This window comes from Neovison vison, chromosome 5, assembly GCF_020171115.1.
Source record: "Neovison vison isolate M4711 chromosome 5, ASM_NN_V1, whole genome shotgun sequence".
Lineage (NCBI taxonomy): Eukaryota > Metazoa > Chordata > Mammalia > Carnivora > Mustelidae > Neogale > Neogale vison.
In genome coordinates, this window is record NC_058095.1 from 34,243,357 (window position 1) to 34,267,497 (window position 24,141).

A 24,141-nucleotide genomic window follows, 5' to 3' on the forward strand; every position below is an offset into this window, starting at 1 on the left:
TCTGCCTTCAGCTCAGGTTGTGATCCCAGGGTCCTGGGATCGAGCCCGGCATGGGGCTCTCTGCTCTGCGGGGAGCCTGCTAACTCCTCTCTTTCTCTCTGCCTGGCTCTCTGCCTACTTGTGATCTCTGTCTGTCAAATAAATAAATAAAATCTTTAAAAAGAAAGAACGAAAGAAAGAAAAATTTAAGGGTGCCTGGCTGGCTCAGTCAGTAGAGCATGTGACTCTTGATCTTGGGGTTGTGAGTTTCAGCCCCATGCTGGGCATAGAGATTACTTAAAGTTTTTTTTTAAAAATCTTAAAAAAAAATAACTTACTTGTGCCAACTGGAAACACAGCAGTAATGTATTAAACAAAAAAGGACAGGTTTAAAATGGTATGGAGAATATGATGTGATTTGTGAAACGTGTCTTTACAGTGTCTATAAAGAGATACATCCAAGTATTAAACCGTGGTTATCTTTGGAAGGTGGGATTAGGTATCCCTCCTTTCTTGTTTTTTCGTTTACTCTTTACACCTTCCAGCATTTCCTAAAACTTGTTGTAATGAGAATGTCCTTTAATGATCAAAAAACAAAGTGTGGTAACTTAATGAGAATAAATTTGCAATAAAAATCTTGCTGGCTTGTCACTTCCCAGAGGACTAATTGGCACTCCTTAGAAATTGTTTTATCAAGTTGAATCTGTAGCTGAGTCTATGGTGGTGACAGGGAGAATTGTGTCTTGCTGTAAAGGGATCTGCAGGCTAAAAGTTCACATCCCAAACTCCATGTAAGAGCTCTCCCTTCCCTTCTGCTGTCTCTCCAGTCTCTCAGTTTTCGAAGATCCCCTACCAGTAAGTGAATGTGGGATTCAAAACTGTTAACTAATTAGGAAGTCAGAAAATCCTCAGAAAATGCTCCATCAGAGGAAACAAGTTGTCCACAAAGCAAAATACTCACTTTTTAAAAATTTTTTTAAAAGATTTTATTTATTTATTTGACACAGAGAGAGAGAGAGAGAGATCACAAGTAGGCAAGAGGCAGGCAGAGAGAGAGGGGGAAGCAGGCTCCCTGCTAAGCAGAGAGCCTGATGTAAGGCTCGATCCCAGGACCTTGGGATCATGACCCAAGCTGAAGGCAGAGGCTTTAACCCACTGAGCCACCCAGGTGCCCCTAAAATACACACTTTTGATTCCATCAGTGAATTTCTATAAAATCAGTACAAATGTTATCCAAATTACAGTCTTGCAGAAGATTTAAGAAATGTAAACTTTGCCACAGTTTTCATCTCCTGGGGAACCTCATGTTTCTGGATTAAAGGACATTCTTTGGCAGTGAAGCTGGGAAGGGTGGAGATGAATGTAGGCATCAGTCCTAGACCAAGAGCTTCTAAGTATAGAATGTTTGTAATCATCCTCCCTAGTGGTCTTGGGAAGGAGCAAGCTTTTTTTCCCCCTCATATCATGGTTAGACCCAACCACAGATGGCGGGATAAACTGGAGGCAATGTTGTGAATCCGTGTGAGGTGAAAGAATATACTCATTTATCCAAATGGCATCCCCAGTGCTCTGTCCTCTCCACCTCCTGTATTTCAAAACTATCATCTTCCATGCTTTGTATCTGTTCCATCTCTTCCAGGCTTAGCTTGAATAATAAATTGGGGCTTGGAGCAAGATATTTTCCCCTGTTGGTATAGTTTTTAGAACCACTTTTTGGGGGCAGTACCTGATGGGAAAGGGAGAAGGATACAACCCATATGTGGTTTTTACAGAGAACTAAGAAAACCGAATTAGTGACAGTTACATCTTGTCAAAATGAAATGGAATGGTTTCAAGACTCTAATACTACGAGCAGGACGAGTCTTATCCCACCTGCCAATCCCTTTTCCTAACCTGTTTCCTTCAACAACCGCTGTTTCTGCTTCCTTGCCAAACTCTCACCTGAGCAGGTCAGACTTGACTCAGAGTGTGCCTTTGTAAGAAAAATCATCCATCATCATTTTGTGTGGAATCCTTGTTCAAAATGTATGCAGCTACGCACTGTGGTTTAGGGTGTAATGTCAGGCCCACTTGAAGAGTTGTGAGTTATAGGAACCCTCATATTTTATGCAGTCCCTTCTGGACTGCATAAAAGTCCAGAAATCTGGACTTCTGGAATGCTTAGCGTCATGTTTCCCTCACCAGTGTGTGGATAGCTCCATGTAGGGCAGAGGCTAAATCATAAAGTGCTAGAATATCAGCCTGGGAAAACAGGAACCCCCACCCTCAGCCAGCCGAGAGCCAGTGGGAGTGAATTCAGCTGTGAGGAAACAGAGGAGCTCCTAAATGGTGCCACACCAGTGGCTGCTTTGCCACTTGGAGGCTGTATGTGAACCGTTTGTCAAAGAGAGCAATAGGTCCATTCATAGTGCTCAGAGGGAAGACTTTCTGTGCTCATTAGATGGGATGCAAAGATACCCGTTTTCCATGATGGGTGAAGTGAATCTCAGAGGCATGTGGCTAAGACAATAGTAGTGGCATGAAGGTAAGCTGGACTGCTAAGCCCAGGCTCTTCCTAAATCGGCCTGGAATAGTGTTTGATTGTAATGTCCCTGCTGAAAATAATGAGTGAATTCACAAGAACCTGCCAATACTGGTTAATAACAGGGAAAAGACAGTGCGGTATCCTTCATTCAATGTGTGAAGCAGAGAAGAGCTTTTCAGAAGTATGTCTCGTGGATGATAGTGATCCTTGCAGCTTTCCTTGGACTTGAGGAGTTGGGAGCGTCTTGTCCAACCTAGAGATTGAAAGGAAATGAGTGATAAAGAGGATGCAAATGGGTATCCCTTCATGTACCAACCCCATTTAATTCCAAGTACATATCATTTTGCCTCTTTGTTATCCAGAAATTCTAGGGAAAGTAATTGTATTTACACAGAAAGTATCAGCAAGGTTCACTTATTTATGCATGAGAACCTACAATTGGTTGGACCCTATAACCCAGTAGCAAAGAGCCCATCCACCCCTTGCTTGACCCGTTTGCCTTGAATGGAAAAGGCGCTGGGTATGCAGGTACTGTGGATCCCCTTAGTACAGGGATTGTTTCATTTCTTGAATCAGACCCACACAGTCTCACTATGTTTGAAAAGAGATGGAGATCTGAGTCTCTGTGGACCAAATGTTTTTTTACTAATCCTGTTCTACTCTTTGTGTATCTAATTCCACGTCCCATCTGATTTTCTGTGTTCTTTCTAAAGGCTTAAATTATGAACATAGAGTGTGACCCTCTTAAAGGTAAGGAACTGGGTGTATAGAAGGCTTTCAGTAAAATTTTAGTAAGGAATGAAAGACCTGGGTTTCATTTCTGTTTCTACCAGCTGTTTGTTACACAACCTCTCTGAGCCTCAGTTTAAGTATCAATAAAATGTGGATACCTGCTGTAGCTACCTCCCACAGTTTTTGTGGGCTCAAATGAGGTAATGTCTATAAAGTTGCTCATTCTTTTTATCAATTCTTTTATGACTTGGTAGTTTCTTTTGTTGGTAGGAGGAAATCAATCAGTGTTGCTACTACGTAGTTACCTCTAATTCTGGTTTTTTATTCCCCTTCAGGCCTATTTCTTCCAGTGTTCAGTAGAAATGATAAGGCAGAGTGGAGTAAAGAACTAAACATACGTCCTGTGATTAAATCATACTAATTTACATGAGCTCATTATCCAATATTAGCAGAAACCAGATTATAGAAAATAGTAACCTAGACCAGAGATGACAAATAAGTTGGCATTGGGTACCTGAAACAGTGTGATAAGAAATATTCTGATGCTGTGGCTGGATAGAAAGAGTGCTGTGCTTCGGATTCAAAAACTGAGTTATAATTCACATATAACATTGTGTAAGTTTGTGTATAGCATGTTGACTCCATACATTTTTTTAAAAAATATTTTATTTATTTGAGAGAGAGAGAGAGTGAGCGAGCATGAACAAGGGTGGGGGGAGGCAGAGGGAAAAGCAGACTTCCCGCTGAGCAGGGAGACTGACATGGGACTGGATCCCCGAGATCAGGACCTGAGCCAAAGGCAGACACTTAACCAACTGAGCCACCCAGGTGCCCAACTGCATTCATTTATATATTGCAATATAGTTATTATCCTAACACCTGTATCATGTCATAATAATTACCAGTTCTTTTGGTGGTAAGGACATTTAGGATTTAGTCTCTTAGCAGTTTTGAGGTCTTTAATACAGTCTTGTTGACCATAACCACTATTCTGTGTGTTGGATCTCCAGAACTCACTCAGCTTCCTGTGTACTGTGCATTGATATGTGCAGTCGACACAGAATTAAAGAGTAGGCGCATATACCATCCTGGACTGGATCATCTTTGAGACCCATTCTCAGTGCTCTAATTCTGCAAAAGTGGCTTCCTTCTTTAATTTAATTTTATTTTTTCTAAGATTTTATTTATTTATTTGACAGAGAGAGAAAGAGAGATCACAAGTAGGCAGAGAGGCAGGCAGAGAGAGGGAGAAGCAGGCTCCCCGCTGAACAGAAAGTCCAATGCAGGGCTCGATTCTAGGACCCTGAGACCATGACCTGAGCCAAAGGCAGAGGCTTTAACCCACTGAGCCACCCAGGTGCCCCTAATTTTATTTTTTAAAAATATTTCATTTATTCGTCCATTTATTTTAGAGAAAGAGTGCAGCTGTGGGGAGGAGGAGCAGAGATAAGGGAGAGGGAGAAAGGGAAAGAATCTCAGGCTGACTTGGCTGAGTGAGGAGCCCAGCGCAGGGCTCCATCTCACAACCCTGAGATCATGACCTGAGTCAAAACCAGGAGTTGGTCACTTAACCAGTAGTGCCACTGAGGTGCCCCCCTCGCTGCCCTTAATTTTGAAAGTATTAGAGGCCTCATCTTAGTGAGTGTTGCGGATGTTATAGAGAAGGCACACTTCTGACAGGGAGACTGGAATTAAGGGATCTGCGCTGTAACAGTGGTGTTGTGTCTGTTTTAAACACCAAAGGGCAACATGAGCTTAGGATGCTTGGGGAAACCAAGGGCCAGAAGGAAAGAAGCTAGTTTGCCAACTATTCAAACTTTGCAGGGCGTTGTAAGAGTTACCCAGGGGCAGGGATGGGTACATATTCTGGGGGTTCTGAACTCTGACAATTTGACAATTTTAAGAAAAAGACAATTTTAAGAAAAAGAATATGAATTTGAAGAATACAAAATTTAATACAAGCTTCATACAAGTCCCGTGGGTCCTGAAGTTTAAACGTCATTAATTTCACAGTAAATCCACCTCTACTTAGGGTTATTTAAAAAATCTTTTTTTGGGGGGTTATTTAAAAAATCTTAAAAAATAAGTTTCCTGGGGCGCCTGGGTGGCTCAGTGGGTTAGGCCGCTGCCTTCGGCTCAGGTCATGATCTCAGAGTCCTGGGATCGAGTCCCGCATCGGGCTCTCTGCTCGGCAGGGAGCCTGCTTCCCCCTCTCTCTCTGCCTGCCTCTCTGCCTACTTGTGATTTCTCTCTGTCAAATAAATAAATAAAATCTTTAAAAAAAAAAAACAAGTTTCCTGGCCCCACTCTAGACATTTTGAATGATTATAGCTCGGTCTCAGAAATAATATATTTTCAATAAATACTCTATTATATAAGGCTGGGCTGATGTGAGGAAAATAAAACAGTAATACAAATACCTGCCTATTTCCTGACACATAAAAGAAACACCGATATTTGCTTCATAACTGAAAGAGCTCCCTGTCTCCCAGCACTTATATATGAACCTCATTTTCTCCAAGCAAATGACATAAACCATACAGAGACCACTTTCCTTCTTGGGCTGAGACTCAAGCTGGGATTGAGCTGCCCCAGGTTGCTGGCCTGCCTTCCTTTGCCTTCTCCATAACCGCTGGCCTTGGCATAGTTCTCTGGTTCCCCGGCATTGACTCTGAAGGAAAAAAGTTGACTGGTGTTAATTTTAGGTAGCTGGTATGCATTTGGTTACCTTCCAAAACTCCTGTTAGACCATTTAAAGAAAAGTGTCATTTCTAAAGAAAACACTCTGTCTCATTGGATCACTCTGTAGAGAATGTCCAAGTACAGCAGGGGTCAGGAACTCACATTCAGCAAGCAACGCCAATGTGCCAGGTGCCTTTCACTCAGGATCTTAATTAACCTTCAAAAGCACCATAAGAGGAAAATATCATTAGTCCCATTTAACAGATGAACCAAATCTTGTTGGAAAAGTCAAGCAACTTTCTCAAAGCCACTCAGCTAGTGAATGTGAGTGGCAGTTCTATCCAAACCCCAAAGTCTGTGCTTTTTTCATTATGTGAACCTGCCTTTGGAACAGAAGAAGAAAGTTTTTATAAACATTTTTTTTTTTTAAACTAAGCCTCATACCCAGCATGGAGCCCAATGCAGGACATGAACTCTCGACCCTGAGATCAAGACCCGAGCTGGGATCAAGAGTTAGGTGCTTAACCACCTGAGCCACCCAGGCAGCCCCAGAAGGAAGTCTTTATAGATCAAGTCCAGGGACCCAATACATCCACAAACTTACAGGGCACGGGACTTCAAAAATGACAAACACTATAATGGCAACTCCGCTCAACAACAGGGTGATAGCAATCAGAAATTTGACCACAATGCTCCATTTCTGCCTCTTCTTTAGGTTCTCATCTGTGTCTAAAAGGAGAGAGAGGAGGAGAAGAAGGAGAAGAGAGAACCTGAGAGAGGGAAGAGATTGATACTCTGACTTGAAGTTCCTCTAGATCCCCAGACTAACAGGGGTCCAGCCTGATGCAGAGACAATGGGCTGAATTTTCAATTCAGACTCAGAGTCAGGAGTGGGGTTGGCCTCATGGGCTCTGCTCTAACCTCCTTTCAGCCTCTTTCAGCCAATGAGTCACCCTCCCTGGGATTTGGGATTGGCCATGACCAAGTAGGAGTGACTCTTGCATTGCTTTCAGGGGAGGAGGGGGGTGGGTGCGCAAGAAGTTCTGAACTTGTCTTCCCTCACCAGCAGCACCCTCTCGGTCTCTCCCCTTGTGCTCAGACAGACATACTCTGTGGGATCAGAAAACTACCTTTCCCGTGCTTCGCTTGACTGTAGTGTGGAGTAGGAGGAACAAAGGTGATTTGGCATTTCTTTTGGGTCAAAAGGCAAACTTAGGGATAAATGCCTTACATACATCTTGTTATTACTAATCTTATATTTACATCTCTCCCATGAGAACTGGGATGTAAGCTAAACAGAATTCGAGTCCTGACCAATTTAGGGAGAGCCATTTCCTAAAAACAGTGCAGATGAAAGCATGCACTTGGTTATTGTCCTCATTGTGATGATGCTTAGTGTTTAAATGTTGTCCGTCTATACACACAATGGCTGGAATCCCCGCCACACAAATATGATTCATTCTGTCCCCAAAAGTGGCCACAAGCTCATTTGTGTAAAGGAGGTAAAAGATTATTAATAGTGTCAAATTACATACACTGCTGAGACCTTGTTTAGAGAAGAAATGGAGTGATTTTCTAATGTAAAATCCATGTAATTTCTCAGCCTCCCAGAAAATCCTAGAAAACCCAAACTCATGTTGAGGCTAAAAGTGTTTCTTTTCCTTTCTATTCTTGTCTCACCCCTATTTGTTCTGTACCTTCTTTCAAAGGGCTAGAAAAATCATCAGTACTTGTAGTTTTCTCTCCTTCTTTATTCCCAGGAGATATGGAGGTGACGGTGGTAGAAAAAGTCTCCAATGCAGCTCTCATCACCACATAGACCTTACACTGGGAGATCCCTGGTAAAAAAGCTATAAAACAAGAAAGAAACAATGAAAAAAACAACTGAGAAAACGTCATCCTGCCTTTGTTTTACCTGAAGAAACCCTATTTCTACCGAGCTGATATTAAACTTCTAATGTGGCCCTGTTGATCTGTCCATAGATTTAGGGAGTAGGCACAAAATATGCCAAAAGTAAGTGAGGATAGAGATAATAATAAGAGACATGGATTAAATCCCCAAGGAGGCCTTGACTAATGTAGGTTAAAAGTGAAGGAGTAGACCATATCATGTTTGTTTATCATTTTTAAGACCGTAATAATAATGACGGAGGGTGTAACACTGTTGAAAGTTTCCTTCTTTAAAAAAGTTGGCTCCAAAGTCCAAGGAATAATGTGAAATACCATAATTTGCCTTAATGCTTGCTGCAGGTCTATCTAACTGAAGTCTTAAGTCAACTTCTTTGAGAGATGTTTGGGGAAAGCAAGAGAGGTGGAGGAAGGAGGGACCACCCAGCCTCATGCGCTCCTCAATTTCATTCTTTTTTTTTTTTAAAGATTTTATTTATGTATTTGACAGAGAAAGAGACAGTGGTAGAGATTGATAGAGAGAGAACACAAGCAGGGATAGTAGGGGAGAGAGAAGCAGGCTTCCCACTGAACAGGGAGCCCAATGTGGGGCTCAATCCCAGGACTGACCTGAGCCCAAGGCAGACACTGAAGGACTGAGCCACCCAGGCGCCTTGTCAATTTCATTCTTTCAGAAAGCAAATTTTTAAGTAGGCTCTGCCTAGCATGGTCCCCAACATGGGGCTTCAACTCATGACCCTGAGATCAAGACTTGAGCTGAGATCAAGAGTCAGATGCTTAACTGACTCAGCCATCCAGGCAACCCAGAAAGTAAATTTTTTAAAAAGACTTTGTTTATTCACTTATTTGAGAGCAAGTGAGCACGAGCAGGGGGAGGCACAAAGGGAGGGCAGGGAGATGCTCACCAGGGAACCTGATGTAGGACTCCATCCCTGGATGCTGGGATCATGACTCGAGCCAAAGGCAGACACCTAACATGCTGAGCCACCCAGGTGACCCCCTTTGAATATTTTATTTAAGAAAGTAAATATATATATTTTTAAATATTTTATTTATTTATTTGTCAGAGAGAGAGAGAGTGCGCATGCACACACAAGTAAGGGGAGTGGCAAGAAGAGGGAGACCCAGGCTCCCTGCTGACCAAGGAGCCCGATGTGGGACTTGATCCCAGGACTGCGGGATCATGACCTGAGCCGGAGGCAGACACTTAACTGACTGAGCCACCCAGGTGTCCCAAGAAAGTAAATATTTGTAAATGAATATCCATTCTGTACCAGGGACTGCTTCAGTACTTTGGATATATCTGTTTGATACATTCTAGCAAGGGACCAAGGAAGGCGGAAGCAGGGTTGAGCAGGGACAAGGGGAAGCAGACAACTGTAAATACAGTAAACTTTGTTTTCTTTTTAAGATTTTATTTGTTTATTTGAGAGAGAGAGAACAAGTAGGGGGAGTGGCAGGCAGAGGGAGGGGGAGAAGCAGACTTCCTGCTGAGCAGGGATAGCCTGACACGGGGCTTGATCCCAGGACCCAGGGATCGTGACCTGAGCTGAAGGCAGACGCTTAACCAACTGAGTCACCCAGGTGCCCCAACTTTATTTTACTTTAGAAGGGGGTAAGTGCTACTCAAAAACAAAAACAAAACAAAACAAAAAACTAAAACCAGAGCAAGGTTAGGGAGCAGTCTGGGGGTGTAGGTGGGCGGTGGCTGGGCAACCAGCAATGCAAGCTGGTCTCCTTGAGAAAATGAGAAGTGAGGCAAGGCTTGAAGAAGATAGGGGATTAGCTAAGCACAGGCCTGAGAAAGCAGTGATGTAGGCAGAAGGGGCAGCTCTGGTAAAGGCCCTGAGGCAGAGTGAGTCTGTCTGACATGTTACGGTTTTAGGGGAGAAGCCAGGAGGGCAAAGAGACTGGAATGGAGTGAGCACTGGGTAGTTGAAGATGAGAAAAGTTCTAAAGGAAACAGACCTGTATCAGGAGCCTCATAGGCTAGTTTAAGGACTTTGTTTTTTATTCTGATTAAAATGGGGATCCAGAGATGCCTGGGTGGCTCAGTCAGTTAAGCGTGTGCCTTCAGCTCAGGTCGTGATCCCAGAGTCCTGGGATCAAGTGCCACATTGGGCTCCTTGCTCAATGGGGAGCCTGCTTCTCCTTCTCCCATTCTACCTGCCTGTGTGCTCTCTCTGTCTCTCTCTGTCTCTCTCACTCTTTCTCTCTCGTTGTGTCTCTGTCAAATAAATAAATAAAATCTTAAAAGAAAAACAAAAACGGGGATACATTGCAAGGTTTTGAGCAGAAAGAGTGATGGATGGCTTTGTTTTGAAAGGACCAGGGCACCTAGATGGCTCAGTCGTTGAGCATCTGCCTTCAGCTCAGGTCATGATCTCAGGGTCCTGGGATCGAGCCCCACATCGGGCTCGCTGCTCAGCAGGAAGCCTGCTTCTCCCTCTCACATTCCCCCTGCTTGTGTTCCCTCTCTCGCTGTCTTTCTCTCTCTCTCTCTGTCAAATAAATAAATAAAATCTTAAAAGAAAAAAAAAAGATCACTGAACTGCTGTGTTAGAAATAGACTGTAGCAGGGCAAGGGTCAAAGCAGAGAAACCTGTTAGGAGGCTATTGCAGAAATCCAAATGAAAGATGCTCACAGCTCAAACCAGCTGTGGAAGTGTTGAGACACAGTTGGATTCTGGCCATAGTCTAACTAACTTCACTTAGCTCGAGATTTGACCTAATCCAATTCAGATACTGATTCGTATTTTGTTGCTAATGATCTCTTAATCATTGCTTATTAAATCAAGGTCTGTAAGTCCTACTTGACTTGTCTAAATTACTTTCCCAAGTCTTAAGTCCATGTGAAATGGTAGTTCTTGACTTCAGAGGCCAACGACCACAGTACCAGGCACTGAAAGTGAAATTACAGAGGAAGAAATAGTTCCTGCCTTCAGTTTAATCAGGAAGACAGTGTTGGCAAAGATAGGAAGAGATAGAGAGCCAACAGGTTGAAAAGGAAAAGCAAGGAAATTATATGAAGTAATTTCCAGTATGGTGCCAGTCAGTTCTCTGAAGTAAAAACATATGTGTTTCTGAGACAGATGAGATGGAAGATAAATCTCATTTTGGACGAGTCATATAAGTTCTCTGTGTTTTGGCTTCCTTATTTGTAAGATGTTATAATGAAGTAATTCTTGGCCTACCTATTTCACAGCGGGTAACAAGAAGATCAGAAACAAATAAAAATGAGGAAGCAGGTGTGAAAACACTTTGCACACTGAATGATATTATGATTGAAAGAAAAGGAAAAAACCTAGTGATCCTCTAGTAGAACTGTGCCCTCAAGCCACAGGGATAATGGTATTTCAATGTGGCATGTCTTCCCACCTCCTGGGAGCCACTGTTTCAAAATCTCCTTAATAGGCTTCATCTGTCAGTGTATTTTCAGTTCTGCCTAAGCTTTGAAATTAATGTCCATCTATGTTGGCAGGTGTTTTAGGTCTCATCTGCTAGGTAACTGAGCATTAAGGTGGAGCACATCTGTAATAGAACCACTGCATTCCCAGTGACAATGGAATTACAATATTAGTTTTTTGTTGGCTAAGGATATTTGAGCAAGAATGCCCCCCTTTCAGGGGATGTACAAACTCCAAATCTATGAAATGAATAACTTAGCAGATGATGCTTTGCTTTATTACAAAATAATGTATTTTAAATAGGGAACATTAGGTACAGTATATTTGAGTGGAAATCTCCCTTGGAGATTATTCTGTACTAATACCAGCAAGTTGAAAGCTCTTATTTGAGTGGCCTTACATATTGCTGTTGAGTTTGTGCTTCTGATCTAAACCTCCCTTTACATATTAGAAATAATGTCATCTAGTCAAATCTCTGGTTTGTAGCTGTAGAAACTGAGCACTGGAGAAATTAAGTAACTTGTCAGAGATGATAACTAATATCAGAATAAACACTCATTTGATGTTATTCCTCCTACACCCCAGTTTCATATGGGGAAATCAGTTCGCACTCATCATGGGGCATCTGGGTGGCTCAGTGGGTTAAAGCCTCTGCCTTCAGCTCAGGTCATGATCTCAGGTCCTGGGATCCAGCCCCGCATTGGGCTCTCTGCTCAGCAGGGAGCCTGCTTCATCCTCTCTCTCTGCCTGCCTCTCTACCTACTTGTGATCTGTCTGCCTGTCAAATAAATAAATAAAATCTTTTAAAAAAATCAGTTTGCACTAATCAAATTCCAAGGAGCCTAATCTATATACTAAAATGACATTTAAAAAAACTTACATGGGGTGCCTGGGTGGGTCAGTGGGTTGGGGCCTCTGCCTTTGGCTCTGGTCATGATCCCAGGGTCTTGGAAATGAGCCCCATATCGAGCTCTCTGCTCAGCGGGGGAGCCTGCTCCCCTCCCCCTGCCTGCTTCTCCACCTACTTGAGATCTCTGTCTGTCAAATAAATAAATAAAATCTTAAAAAAAAGAAAATTTACATAGGAGAATGTATCCATCAAACGGATCAGGTAGGATTTTTTTTCTTCTAGGTACCCTGTTCTAAACATATGCATTCTTTTTTTTTTTTTTTAAAGATTTTATTTATTTATTTGACAGAGAGAGATCACAAGCAGATGGAGAGGCAGGCAGAGAGGGAGATAGAGGGAAGCAGGCTCCCTGCTGAGCAGAGAGCCTGATGTGGGACTCGATCCCAGGACCCCGAGATCATGACCTGAGCCGAAGGCAGCGGCTTAACCCACTGAGCCACCCAGGCGCCCCACATATGCATTCTTTTGAAATCTAATTAGAAATTCTAGATTTAGGGACACCTGGGTGGCTTAGTTTTTAGGTGTCTGCCTTCAACCCAGGTCATGATCCCAGGGTCCTGGGATCAAGCCCGGAGTTGGGATCACTGCTCAACAGGAAGCTCGCTTCTCTCTCTCCCACTACCTCTGTTTATGTTCTCTCTCTCTGTGTCAAATAAATAAAATCTTAAAAAAAAAGAAATTCTAGATTTACATAGAATCTGAGCAATAGGAACTAGATGGTATAAACTATACCATAAGTGAAAAAGACCCAATGAATCATCTCTGTCCACCAGAAAGAAATTTGGAGATATTTATAATAGAAGATCTTTTCATTGACCTAATTCCATAAACAGTAACAAATAGTCTCCATCTGACATTTTTCTACATTCCATGTTGAACTACATCTTCTTTATTTTTTTTTAAAGATTTTATTTATTTATTTGAGAGAGAGAGATCACAAGTTGGCAGAGAGGCAGGCAGAGAGAGAGAGAGAGGAGGAAGCAGGCTCCCCGCTAAGCAGAGAGCCCAATGCGGGGCTTGATCCCAGGACCCTGGGATCATGACCTGAGCCAAAGGCAGAGGCTTTAGCCCTCTGAGCCATCCAGGTGCCCCTTGACCCACATCTTCTGATGACTGTGTTGTAGTACATTATCATCCTTCCAGTTTCAAATTCCTACTTTGCTCTGGGAACATTTTCATAAACTGTCTTCTGATTGCTTCTGGGACATCCTCTTGTGCAGACTGAGAGTGTGGTATTTTCAGAGGGCATCTCATTTATGACCTTGTATATTTGACAATTTATTTAATTTGTATTTCTACGCTACTTGGTATCTCTCACATCCTGGTATTCAGTGTAAATTTAAATTCAGAATGGGAAGTTTCAAACTTATAAATGGAATGATATTTCAAAAGTCCATTCATAAGCTGGTTGTTTGGAATTAATCATTATTCCATAGAAATGTGTCATGAATGTTGATTAGGTCCACAAACTAGCCAACAAACATCCATTTAATCTCTTTGCACAGCTCAAGTAGTACTGGGTATTAGCTTACATTCTGCATTCAGGAACCAACCACCATGCCATGAAGGAAGGAGGAAGAAACGTGCCCAGGGCAAATTTTTGAATTAGGTCAGGTTGATCTCTGGCATCCCTCCACCTCCTTAATCACCCAGTTTCCCTTGTCCCAAATTTCTAAGAACTAGTGTCCTTAATTGTCTGGACTCCTACAATGCATAGCACTATATCCAAGAAAAATCCATCCTGCACAGAGTGCTCTAGACTCCAGAGTGACTTAAATTCACTAATATTGACACCTGCCATTGGTGCTTCAAAGGGGTGACTCCAGGGGTGTGTGTGTGTCATGTGTTAGGTAAATAATCTGGTTTAATTAGTTTATATTAATATTGAGTAACCAAAACCCCCACATGCTGTCAGAATTTTTTCAGTTTTTAATAAGAGTTTGTTTTTCTTCCCCACACAAATTGTTACCATATGAACTTTAGAAAGTACAATAAAGGGAACAAAAACATTCATACCATGCAAGGATATATAATTTACTATACCACACATCCCAAGAATCTATCCACTTATTTCCCAATCTCTAAACATACTGTAGTTTTTAAAGTTTTTTTTCCCCCCATTATTCTGCCTGGGAACTCCCCAGTTTCTCTAAAAGTGTCAAGTTTTATTTTATTTTTTCAGCAGTGTAGCAGTAGCATCTAGGGGATTGCCTGTATATAAAGGGAAACTGCCAAAATCTGCTTGACAGAAAGAATGGGTAGGGGGAGGAAAGGAGGGCAGAACAGAGAAATTCACCTGATGTCAAGAACCATTGCCCTGGGGCACCTGGGTGGCTCAGTGGGTTAGGCCTCTGCCTTCGGCTCAGGTCAGGATCTCAGGGTCCTTGGATCAAGTCCTACATCGGGCTCTCTGCTCAGCAGGGAGCCTGTGTCTTCCCCTCTCTCTGCCTGCCTCTCTGCCTACTTGTGATCTCTCTCTCTGTCAAATAAGTAAATAAAATCTTTAAAAAAAAAAAGGACCATTGCCCAGCCACTTAGGGGGAACAGGCATTCCTTCCCTGGGTGGAAGGGTAAAATGGAATCACTGGGATGGAGGGTAATATAGCAGTAGCTGGCAAACCTTTGATGCAGAAGTTCTACTTCTTGGAATTTCATCAGGTTGATAACTTGCAGGTACACAGAGAAGAATGAATAAGTTCATTGCTTGCAATATTGTTTGTGTTTATAGAAGATTTGAAACCAAAATATCCATCGATAGGGAACTTGTGGAATAAATTATAGTACAGGGGCACCTGGCTGGCTCAGGTGGTAGCATGGGACTCTTGATCTTGGGGTCATGAGGTTGAACCCCATGTTGGGCTTAGAGATTACTTAAGGAAATAAAAAAATATAGTACAGGCATATAAAAGGAGTACTGTACAATTTTTGAATAAGACAAATTTATACATACTGATATGCAACAACCTGTACAATACATTGTTAAATGGAAAAAAATGTATAGAATGGTGTGTATGGTATGATACCATCTAGGTTTTTAGATATGTACATTCATATGTGCTCAGAGTAGGAAGGAAATTCAGCAAGTTGGTAATAGCGTTCCGTAGAAAACTAGGAGACTGAGAGACTGGAGTAGGAGGGAGACTGACTTTTCACTATAAATCTGTGCTGTTTAAATATTTTACTGTCTGCATTCAAAATTAATTCAAATAACCATTATCAAAAGAAGACCCATCAGAAATGGAAATCACATGAAAATCCCAGCGTTGTCAGGGTTAGAGGGCCCATAGAGATTAAAAAACTGACTTTCAGGGTGCCTGGGTGGCTCAGTGGGTTAAAGCTTCTGCCTTTGGCTGAGGTCATGATCCCAGGGTCCTGGAATCGAAACCTGCATCGGGCTCTCTGCTTAGCAGGGAGCCTGCTTCCTCCTCTGTCTCTCTGCCTGCCTCTCTGCCTACTTGTGATCTCTGTCTATCAAATAAATAAATAAAATCTTAAAAAAACAAAACAAAACTAACTTTCAGAGAAGACCCAGGTCTGCCCAAGGAGAGGCTAATCCATATCCTTGAGTCCTTAGCTACTACTAAGCCCCACCCTGCTTCAAGGATGTCAACTAAAAGTCAGTGCCTATCTCCATCTCATTTTCCAGTCTCACCTTGGCCTGTGAGAAGGGATCCAGTCTGAAACTTGGTTGTGGAGGTTAAGTGACAGTTTGGGGAGGCAGTGCTGTTTCTGCAGGGAGCAGCGATGACTCTCAGGTTCTTCAGAGTCTGCTTGACCTTTGACCCTTTCTCTGAATACACAAGGTTGACTTTGACTTTGCTCCCAGAGCCAAAGCACTGCAGCGTAGCCACAGTCTGATTTTGAATGAAGGTAGACATTTTGGCTTGTGCCTGAGCCTCTGGAAGGAGAAAAGCCAGATAGAAAAATGAAGCTGGTTGTTAATCTGAATGGTACCCAGCTAAATATCTTCCATTCGTGACCCCTGTTAAAACTCCACTGCTGGGGGTGCCTGGGTGGTTCAGTGGGTTGAGCCTCTGCCTTCGGCTCAGGTCATGATCTCAGGATCTGGTATCAAGCCCCGAATTGGGCTCTCTGCCCAGCAGGGAGCCTGCTTCCCCCTCTTCTCTCTCAGCCTGCCTCTCTGCCTACTTGTGATCTCTGTCAAATAGATAAATAAAATCTTAAAACAAAAAACAAACTCCACTGCTGTACTTGCTTCTCTTTAGTTCACTTCTTCCTCAACATTTGGTTTTGGTCCTAAGGGTAGAAGCCCTGCCTTTCCTCCTTCCTGCCATGGGTCTCATGAAGATAGGTGTCTGCAGTAAATTCAGCCCAGAGAAAAGCTTCGAGGTTGTCTTCTCCAATGCAGAGAGGGTTACACGCTGCCTCCTTCTCTTTCTTGGCCCTCAGCTGTTTGATTGATACAGCCATGCCTTAGGTAATAAGTGTTAATTTAAAAATTGGTTTCCAGAAACCCTCTGGAGGGGATACATATCTTTAAAATCGGATTTCGAGATCTGGAATAGGAGCTGGGGAAGACAGTCCTCTTTTAGGTGTAAAGATTTTCTGGAATGGCAAGGTGATTTTTCAGGCAGGGCCCATTCCCTACCTTGCGTGAGCACATCCCCGGTTCTTCTCACATCCTTTGGGAAGAACCCAGGCAGCTGTTCCACATGGCAGCTGCTATCTCTGAGCCCTGGAAACAAAAAGAGGAAAAAGGTCAGGACTTACAATTTATTGGGTACGTTTAAAATTCCAGGTACTGGATGGGGCGCCTGGGTGGCTCAGTGGGTCAAGCCGCTGCCTTCGGCTCAGGTCATGATCTCAGGGTCCTGGGATTGAGTCCCGCATCGGGCTCTCTGCTCTGCAGGGAGCCTGCTTCCTCATCTCTCTCTCTCTCTGCCTGCCTCTCTGGCTACTTGTAATCTCTCTCTGTCAAATAAATAAATAAAATCTTTAAAATTCCAGGTACTGGAGAGGGGGGTGCAGGAGAATGCAGTCCTTTCTCATCAAGCTGGCAATGGGGGAGCTCAAACACTATTTTAAAAAAAAATTTTTTTTAAATATATACAAGTAGGAGTTAACCTTGTACAAGGAAAACTGAGTACCAATCCATTACACTTAGGGGGGAAAAAAGGTGAATGCAAGTTAAACAGAATTATAAGTTAATAAAAAGACTAATCAACCCAATCCTTCAAATGCTGCTTGTTATCTCTTTTCCTTCTTGTTCTATCTGCCTTCTTATATTAGAACTTTTGAAAATTTGTTCAGTGTAACTCTGAACAAGGTCTCTTAAGGTTTCTATGGAACCAAGGACTTAGCTTATTTATGCTTTTTGGCACATAACTCACAGGATGTTGTTAGTTTTCTTCATCCGTTAAATTTGTTATTGCTGCCCCTTGAGCTGTTTGGCCGTAACTCTGATTAGCTAATTTTAGAGATGAACTGTTCGGACGCCTTGAAAAGGCATGTTTTAAATAAACAGTTATCAGAGAGCAGCAAATGGTGCCATTCCAGCCTACCTACCCTCCTGACCCCTCCTTACCCAAGAGCAACCCCATCTGTTTGGATGTACTACCTTAAAAAAGGAAGACAGCATCTTATGAGGGTTATGAATTTGGGAGTCGTAGGTGTTGATAATACTGAAACTGTGACAGCACCCTCTGGTAAAGAAAGCCATCTAACAGTGAGAGCACTTTCAGTGTTCCTTACATGAATAAGACAGAAGAATGCGTCACATTCTCTGAAGACTCTCACCATGGGGTGCACCTGGGAGGCCAGTCTGTTAGGCTCAGGTCATGATCCCAGCGTCCTGGGACAGAGCCCCGCTTCCAGGGGAGTCTGCTTCTCCCTCTCCCTCTGCTCTTCCCCCGGCCCATGCTCTTTCTCACTCTCTCAAATAAATCGTAAAAAGAAAAAAAAAAAAAAAGTGTGGAGGCGGGGGTAGAATTCTCATCACGGACCAGCTATCTCTGAGTTGAAATAAGTTATAGTCCTACCTAGAAGCAAGGAAATACATGGGATGACTTTAAATCATCACCTGCTGAGTACTGGCTGTCTCTCAATCTGGTAGAATAATCCCCCAAATCCTAGGTCTCTCTTTGGATTTCTAAGATATTAGACTATTGAAGTACTTACCTTTCTTGCTGGCATCATAGGATGTAATGATTAGGCTGAAGACCAAGATGGTATCCATCTCAGCTGGAGCACATGCTCACAGCCCCTTCGTCTTCTTGCTAGGGGCTTGCACTGCCCTGGAACGAATTTTGACCCTGGGAGAGTCTGGTTCCACCCTAATTATTTTTGCCCCATTTCCTGAAGACCTAGGAATAGAGCTGATTGGGGAGAAGACCAAATGAGCTTGTTAATGATTGACTCAAAAAGTCTTCCTCCGACTTCATAGCTGGTGCCGACTTAAGGAACTGTAATTACCTAAAGGTTTCCCTAGAAGGACATAAACACCCAGTGATATGCTTTACAAACACTTGTACATGGACACGTAGACATTCACATGCATGCTTGCTGACACGAGCACATAGATTTATTCACTGACATAAAGAGATGTAGAGATTGGGGCGCCTGGGTGGCTCAGTGGGTTAAGCCGCTGCCTTCGGCTCAGGTCCTGATCTCAGGGTCCTGGGATCGAGTCGCGCATCGGGCTCTCTGCTCAGCAGGGAGCCTGCTTCCCTATCTCTCTCTCTGCCTGCCTCTCCGTCTACTTGTGATTTCTCTCTGTCAAATAAATAAATAAAATCTTTAAAAAAAAAGAGAGATGTAGAGATTTCTATTAAGGGAAGTGACTCAAGAATAGAGCGCGCTTGGGTGGCTCAGCTTATTAAGCATCTGCCTTCAGCTTATGATCCTAGGGTCCTGGGATTGAGTCCTGCATTGGGCTCCTTGCTCCGCGAGCGTGCTTCCTCCTCTGCCTGCCACTCCCCCTAGTTGTGCTCTCTCTCTGACAAATAAATAAATAAAATTTTTATTTTTTAAATTTATTTTTAATTTTTTTATTTATTTACTTGACAGAAACAGTGAGAGAGGGAACAAAACTTAAAAAAAAAAAAATAATGGAGCAGGAAACTAGGACCGAATGAGTTAGTGGACTACACTGGAGAGAGTACCGGACTAGGAACTGATAGACTTGAGTTCCAGCATAAGCCCTGTTATTAATATCACCTCGAGAAAATTCCTTGACATCTCTGAATCTCTGTTTTCTCCTCTCTAACTGGAGAATTCTGACCATAATCTCTAGAATTTATTCACAGCTGTACATATAAACTTTAGCTTAGATGTATCTACCTAGTTTTGCAAATTTTCACACCCACGAGTAGACCACATTGCCATGGCTATTGCACTAGGTAAGTGATACTGTCTGTGATTTGGGAAGGTTTTCCTAGACAGATAACCATTGTTGAAGAGTTATCTAACCTTTTTTATTTTATTTTATTTATTTGACAGAGAGAGAGAAATCACAAGTAGGCAGAGAGGGAGGCAGAGAGCGAGAGGGGAGGAAGCAGGCTCCCTGCAGAGCAGAGAGCCCAACTTGGGGCTCGATCCCAGGACCCTGGGATCATGACCTGAGCCGAAGGCAGAGGCTTTAACCCACTGAGCCACCCAGGCGCCCCTAACTTTTAGCAGAGAATTTATATCTAGTGTAACACTCTGTAGACTTTGTGATTGCATAACTAGACAGATCATACAGCAGAAATGAATATCTTTTTAAAATAATATTTTCTTTATCCATTTGACAGAGAGAGACAGCGAGGGAACACCAGCAGGGGGAGTAGGAGAGGGAGATCAGGGAGCCTGACATGGGGCTTGATCCTAGGACCTTGGGAGCATGACCAGAGTTGAAGGAAGATGCCTAATGACTGAGTCACCCAGGTGCCCCCAGAAATGAAGATCTACGCAGATCTTCTGCTGAAGTCACGAACCTCTGCAGTCTTTCTACTCACTCTAAATTTTCTTCATTGGAGCCAACATAGGTCTGGCTATGCATAAGAAGGTCTTGGAGCCTGACACTCTGATAATGATGTGAAGGGAGCTTGAGTCAAGGGATTTTTCATGAGGGAGTTCATGAGATCTGAGTCAAATTATAATTTATTTTTAGAAATTTTTAAAAAATTTATTTATTTATTTATTTGACAGAGATCACAAGTAGGCAGAGAGGAAGGCAGAGAGAGAGGAGGAAGCAGGCTTCCTACTGAGCAGAGAGCCCGATGCGGGGCTTGATCCCAGGACCCTGGGATCATGACCTGAGCTGAAGGCAGAGGCTTTAACCCACTGAGCCACCCAGGCACCCCCAAATTATATTTTTAAATATTACCCTGTTTCTTGGCATTTTAATTCAGGTTGAAATCTGGCTAAATTAAATTCAGGGGAAATCTTGATGGGGAAACAGAATGGAAAGAGATGTCGCCAGAGGACAACATGTTGCCCAAAATGTGGAAGGGCTGAGCATTCAGTCACAGTGCCTTTCACCCTTTTGCTCAACAAGTATTGTGGGCCTACTGTGTGCCAGCCGCTGTTCTAGCAGTGAGCCAGACCAAGCCTATGTTCACATGAAGTGATGGGAAGCAGACAATAAATATAACTGGAAAGAAAATAGTGCAGAGGGCTAATGATAAAAAACAAATGCAAATACAAGATAATTTAGAGGTTATGGTAGTTGTGGTGGAGCAGCAAACAGGTGGTGAGGGGAAGGACACCCGGCAGAGGTTACACTCACAGTGGTCAGGACAGACTTCTCCGAGGAGGTGACATCTGAGCTAAGGAAACCAGGAGAGTGGATGGCTTAGAAGCCAATAAAGAAGAGTCTTGCTGGGAAGGAATTAGGTGGTCAAGTGCAGAGAGGTTATGTAGAATAAAGACAGTACCAGTGGGTCTGACAGGCTTGTGACAGCAGTTCCAACGGAGTGGCGGAAGCTTGAGAGGGCTGAGAGGGAATTGAAGCTGAAGTAGTGTACATAACTTTTTCAAGGTGTTTTGCTGCGGAAAGGAACAGAGGAGCAAGGCCATTGAGTGGAGGGAGGCTAAATGCCTCAGATCTCTATTGGCCCAGGGCAACCCTTTCTTATTCCTTTATTCCCTCCTATAACTGCCTGATTCTCTTAGCAGGGCAGGTGGTTAGGGGAAAGAATAAAGGGCTTCATTGCCTTTCATGATTTTTCCTTACTATTTCCTTAACATGATTACATGATTCTCTGCTCCCTTATGATATCAGACAGTACCCCCCTTCTGCTTATTTGAAATATTCTTTAGATTCTTTCCTTCCAAATGCCACGTTACGGTGCTGCCCCTTTGGAGCAGGGATCAAAATGGATCTAGGGTTCACTATTGTCATTCTGTGTCACAAGGTGGCAGAAAAATTCACTCTTCCCAAAGGAAACCTTGTGCTTGGACAAAGAAAAAGAGGAAGAGTTTTCTTTTATCAATTTTCAGACCCTTCCCTTTTCCTTTGTGTCTCAAAAGCCTAAAAATCAGCCTGTGTGTTCGGGTGGCTATACTGTGGGATACAGAGAAGCAAGAGAGCTGCATTAACAAGGCAAAATATCTGTGTCTCTTTCTGTACTACTAGATATTTTGACCGGTTTTCGAAGTGTTTAGAGTATTTGTAGGGGAGAGGATTATCTCCCCTGATCTCCTTTCCCCACAGCAAAGGTTTCTAATTTAGGAAGGAAAAAAAGAAAGGCTATAACATAGGTGAGTTTTCTAATTGTGCAGATAAGAGATGTGACTTGAAGATAATTAGAAACTAGGACTGTGGCGCCTGGGTGGCTCCGTCGTTAGGCGTCTGCCTTCGGCTACGGTCATGGTCCCAGGGTCCTGAGGTCGAGCCCCGCATTGGGCTCCCTGCTCAGTGGGGAGCCTGCTTCTCCCTCTCCCACTCCCTCTGCTTGTGTTCCCTTTCTTGCTGTGTCTCTGTCAAATAAATAAATAAAATATTAAAAAAAAAAAAAGAAACTAGGACTGGATGGATTAATCAGGGTGGGTCTGTGGGAGGAGCACTTGACAAGCCAGGAGGTTTACCAGGAGGTTTACCTAGGTTCTAGATTATGCTCGGTAATTGACTGAATCCCTTTGGGTAAGTCACTTAACTTCTCTGGCCTCTATTTCAGTTTCTTGAAATGGTTAGACAAGTTGAATTGAAGGCCTCCTACAGCTCTATAATTATTATCTTAATACCGTGCTCTGCTCTCTTTCTTTTAAAAAGTGTGTGCTTTGGGGTTGGTTGGTTTAGTTTCCTTTAAATTCTTTTAGTGTGGAATGCACCATACATATAGAAGAGTACCTATAACATAAATATATTTTTAATAATAACAGTAATAATAATGGGAACACTATTCAGCCATTACTCTAATGTAGAAATTGAACATCGTCACCGTCCTATAAGCTGTTTATCTTCTTCTTCTTCTTTTTTTTTTTTTAAAGATTTTTATTTATTTATTTGACAGACAGAGATCACAAATAGGCAGAGAGGCAGGCAGAGAGAGAGGAAGGGAAGCGGGCTCCCCACTGAGCAGAGAGCCCGATGCAGGGCTTGATCCCAGGACCCTGGGATCATGACCTGAGCTGAAGGCAGAGGCTTTAACCCACTGAGCCACCCAGGTGCCCCAAGCTGTTTATCTTCTTGTGATATACAAGTGATTACACTTCTTCCCCTCCTTCCAATCATTATTTACCCAAGCTTTTTAAAAATAGTGAACATCTGTATATATATCACTAAAAATAGATTTTTTATTTTTGCCTGCTTTGAACCTAAATAAATGTAATCATTTTTTATGTTTTTTAAAGTAAACTGTTTATTATGTACAACACAAAATGGATATTACCTCTCTTCATGACCTCTCCCAGTCACTACCTACTATCAGGAATAACCGTTATCCAGACCACACCTGAGTTTTGCCTATTTTTGAACTCTGTATAGCAGGAGACATACTTTTTACCTGGATTTTTTTGCTCAACACGGTGCCTGTAAAATTCATCCATACTTCATGGAGCAACATTTTTTTCGCTCTACATGTTTTGTAATAGTGCATTGTATGAATGCCTCACGATTTATATACCCGTTCTACTGCTGAGGCACATGGGGTTGTTTCCAGTTTGGAGTCATAATTAACAATGTTCCCGGGCACATATGAAAGTTTCTCCAGAGTATAAATTCAGAAATGGAAGCTGGGTTATAGGGTAGACAGGGTATGTTCAGCTTTACTAATTAATGCCAAACTCTTTTCTTAGACGTTGTCCCCGTTTACACTTCTGTCTGCAGTACATGAAAGTTCCTGTTTTCCCATCTCTTTGCCAAAGAGGCCGAAGAGCCTTTTCAGTGCAGTACAATCATAGGATTGAACAGGGCTCAGCCCGCTGACCCTTCAGCTGGTTTTCAGAAGCCCAGGCCACAGTCACTTCTCCTGTTTACTTGCTCCATCCAAATGAGGGTAAAGGATTCAAATGATTGCTAGTTCTCTGATCACATGCTCTGTTACTGGGAATATGGGCCTCGGGTGAGTGGGGTGGTGATTTTAATAACATAGTCATTCCTGAATGAAGTGAGCATCCATAGGATACTTTGTTCTTATACCGAGCACTTGTAGGGGATGGAAGGAGGCACAGAAGGGAAAGGGGAAGCAGTATCTTCAGCGAGCTTGTTATGTTCCAAGCTCTGTGTTAGAGATTTTACATTTTGGCTATAACATTTCATCCAAAATACAAACTTCCAAGGTAGCTATTATACCTCAGTTTTACAGACAAGGAAACTGAGGCTCAGTTTCATTTGCTCAAAGTCACACAGCTAATTATTGACATAGTCAAGATCTGATTAAAGAGCCCAAGCTCTTTATGATACAGAACAAGTCCCTGCTGCTCTTGACGTATTTTGGCTTAGGTATGCCAGTTCTCATTTCTGCTTGCCTATATTGACTCCCAAAACTATGCTGTTTTATTTATTATGGCCATTTCACTCCCTGGTTGATTTATTTTTTAAAAAAGATTTTTTTTAG

The 24,141-nt window shown here is 42.7% G+C and overlaps 2 protein-coding genes across 9 annotated transcripts in view; one reads left to right on the plus strand and one right to left on the minus strand.

Annotated features, from left to right (window-relative positions):
• ACACA (acetyl-CoA carboxylase alpha) overlaps window positions 1-24,141 on the plus strand; it is a 289,079-nt gene that overhangs the window by 16,392 nt on the left and 248,546 nt on the right. The gene's annotated exons all lie outside the window — the stretch shown is intronic.
• C5H17orf78 (chromosome 5 C17orf78 homolog) lies at window positions 1,118-18,443 on the minus strand. Of its 4 annotated transcripts, XM_044248471.1 has the most exons (7): window positions 18,281-18,443; window positions 16,752-16,838; window positions 15,795-16,040; window positions 7,615-7,767; window positions 6,522-6,646; window positions 5,790-5,906; window positions 2,587-2,756 (listed from the first exon to the last, which is right to left on the minus strand). In XM_044248471.1, the coding sequence occupies exons 1-7, from the start codon at window positions 18,336-18,338 to the stop codon at window positions 2,679-2,681; spliced, it is 864 nt and encodes a 287-aa protein (XP_044104406.1). In that variant the 5' UTR covers window positions 18,339-18,443; the 3' UTR covers window positions 2,587-2,678. The 4 variants fall into 4 exon arrangements, with proteins under 4 accessions (XP_044104407.1, XP_044104406.1, XP_044104409.1 ...); XM_044248474.1 differs by lacking the exon at window positions 15,795-16,040; XM_044248473.1 differs by lacking the exon at window positions 6,522-6,646 and having other exon boundaries at window positions 2,676-2,756.

Excerpts from the sequence above, each read along its gene's own strand:
- C5H17orf78 (XM_044248471.1), bottom strand. The coding sequence starts at position 18,338 with ATGGATACCATCTTGGTCTTCAGCCTAATCATTACATCCTATGATGCC. Across the intron at positions 6,647-7,614 it reads TTCTAGCCCTTTGAAAGAAG|ACACAGATGAGAACCTAAAG; the intron begins GTACAGAACAAA and ends CTCTCCTTTTAG. Across the intron at positions 5,907-6,521 it reads TTTTTGAAGTCCCGTGCCCT|AGTCAATGCCGGGGAACCAG; the intron begins GTAAGTTTGTGG and ends TTTTTCCTTCAG.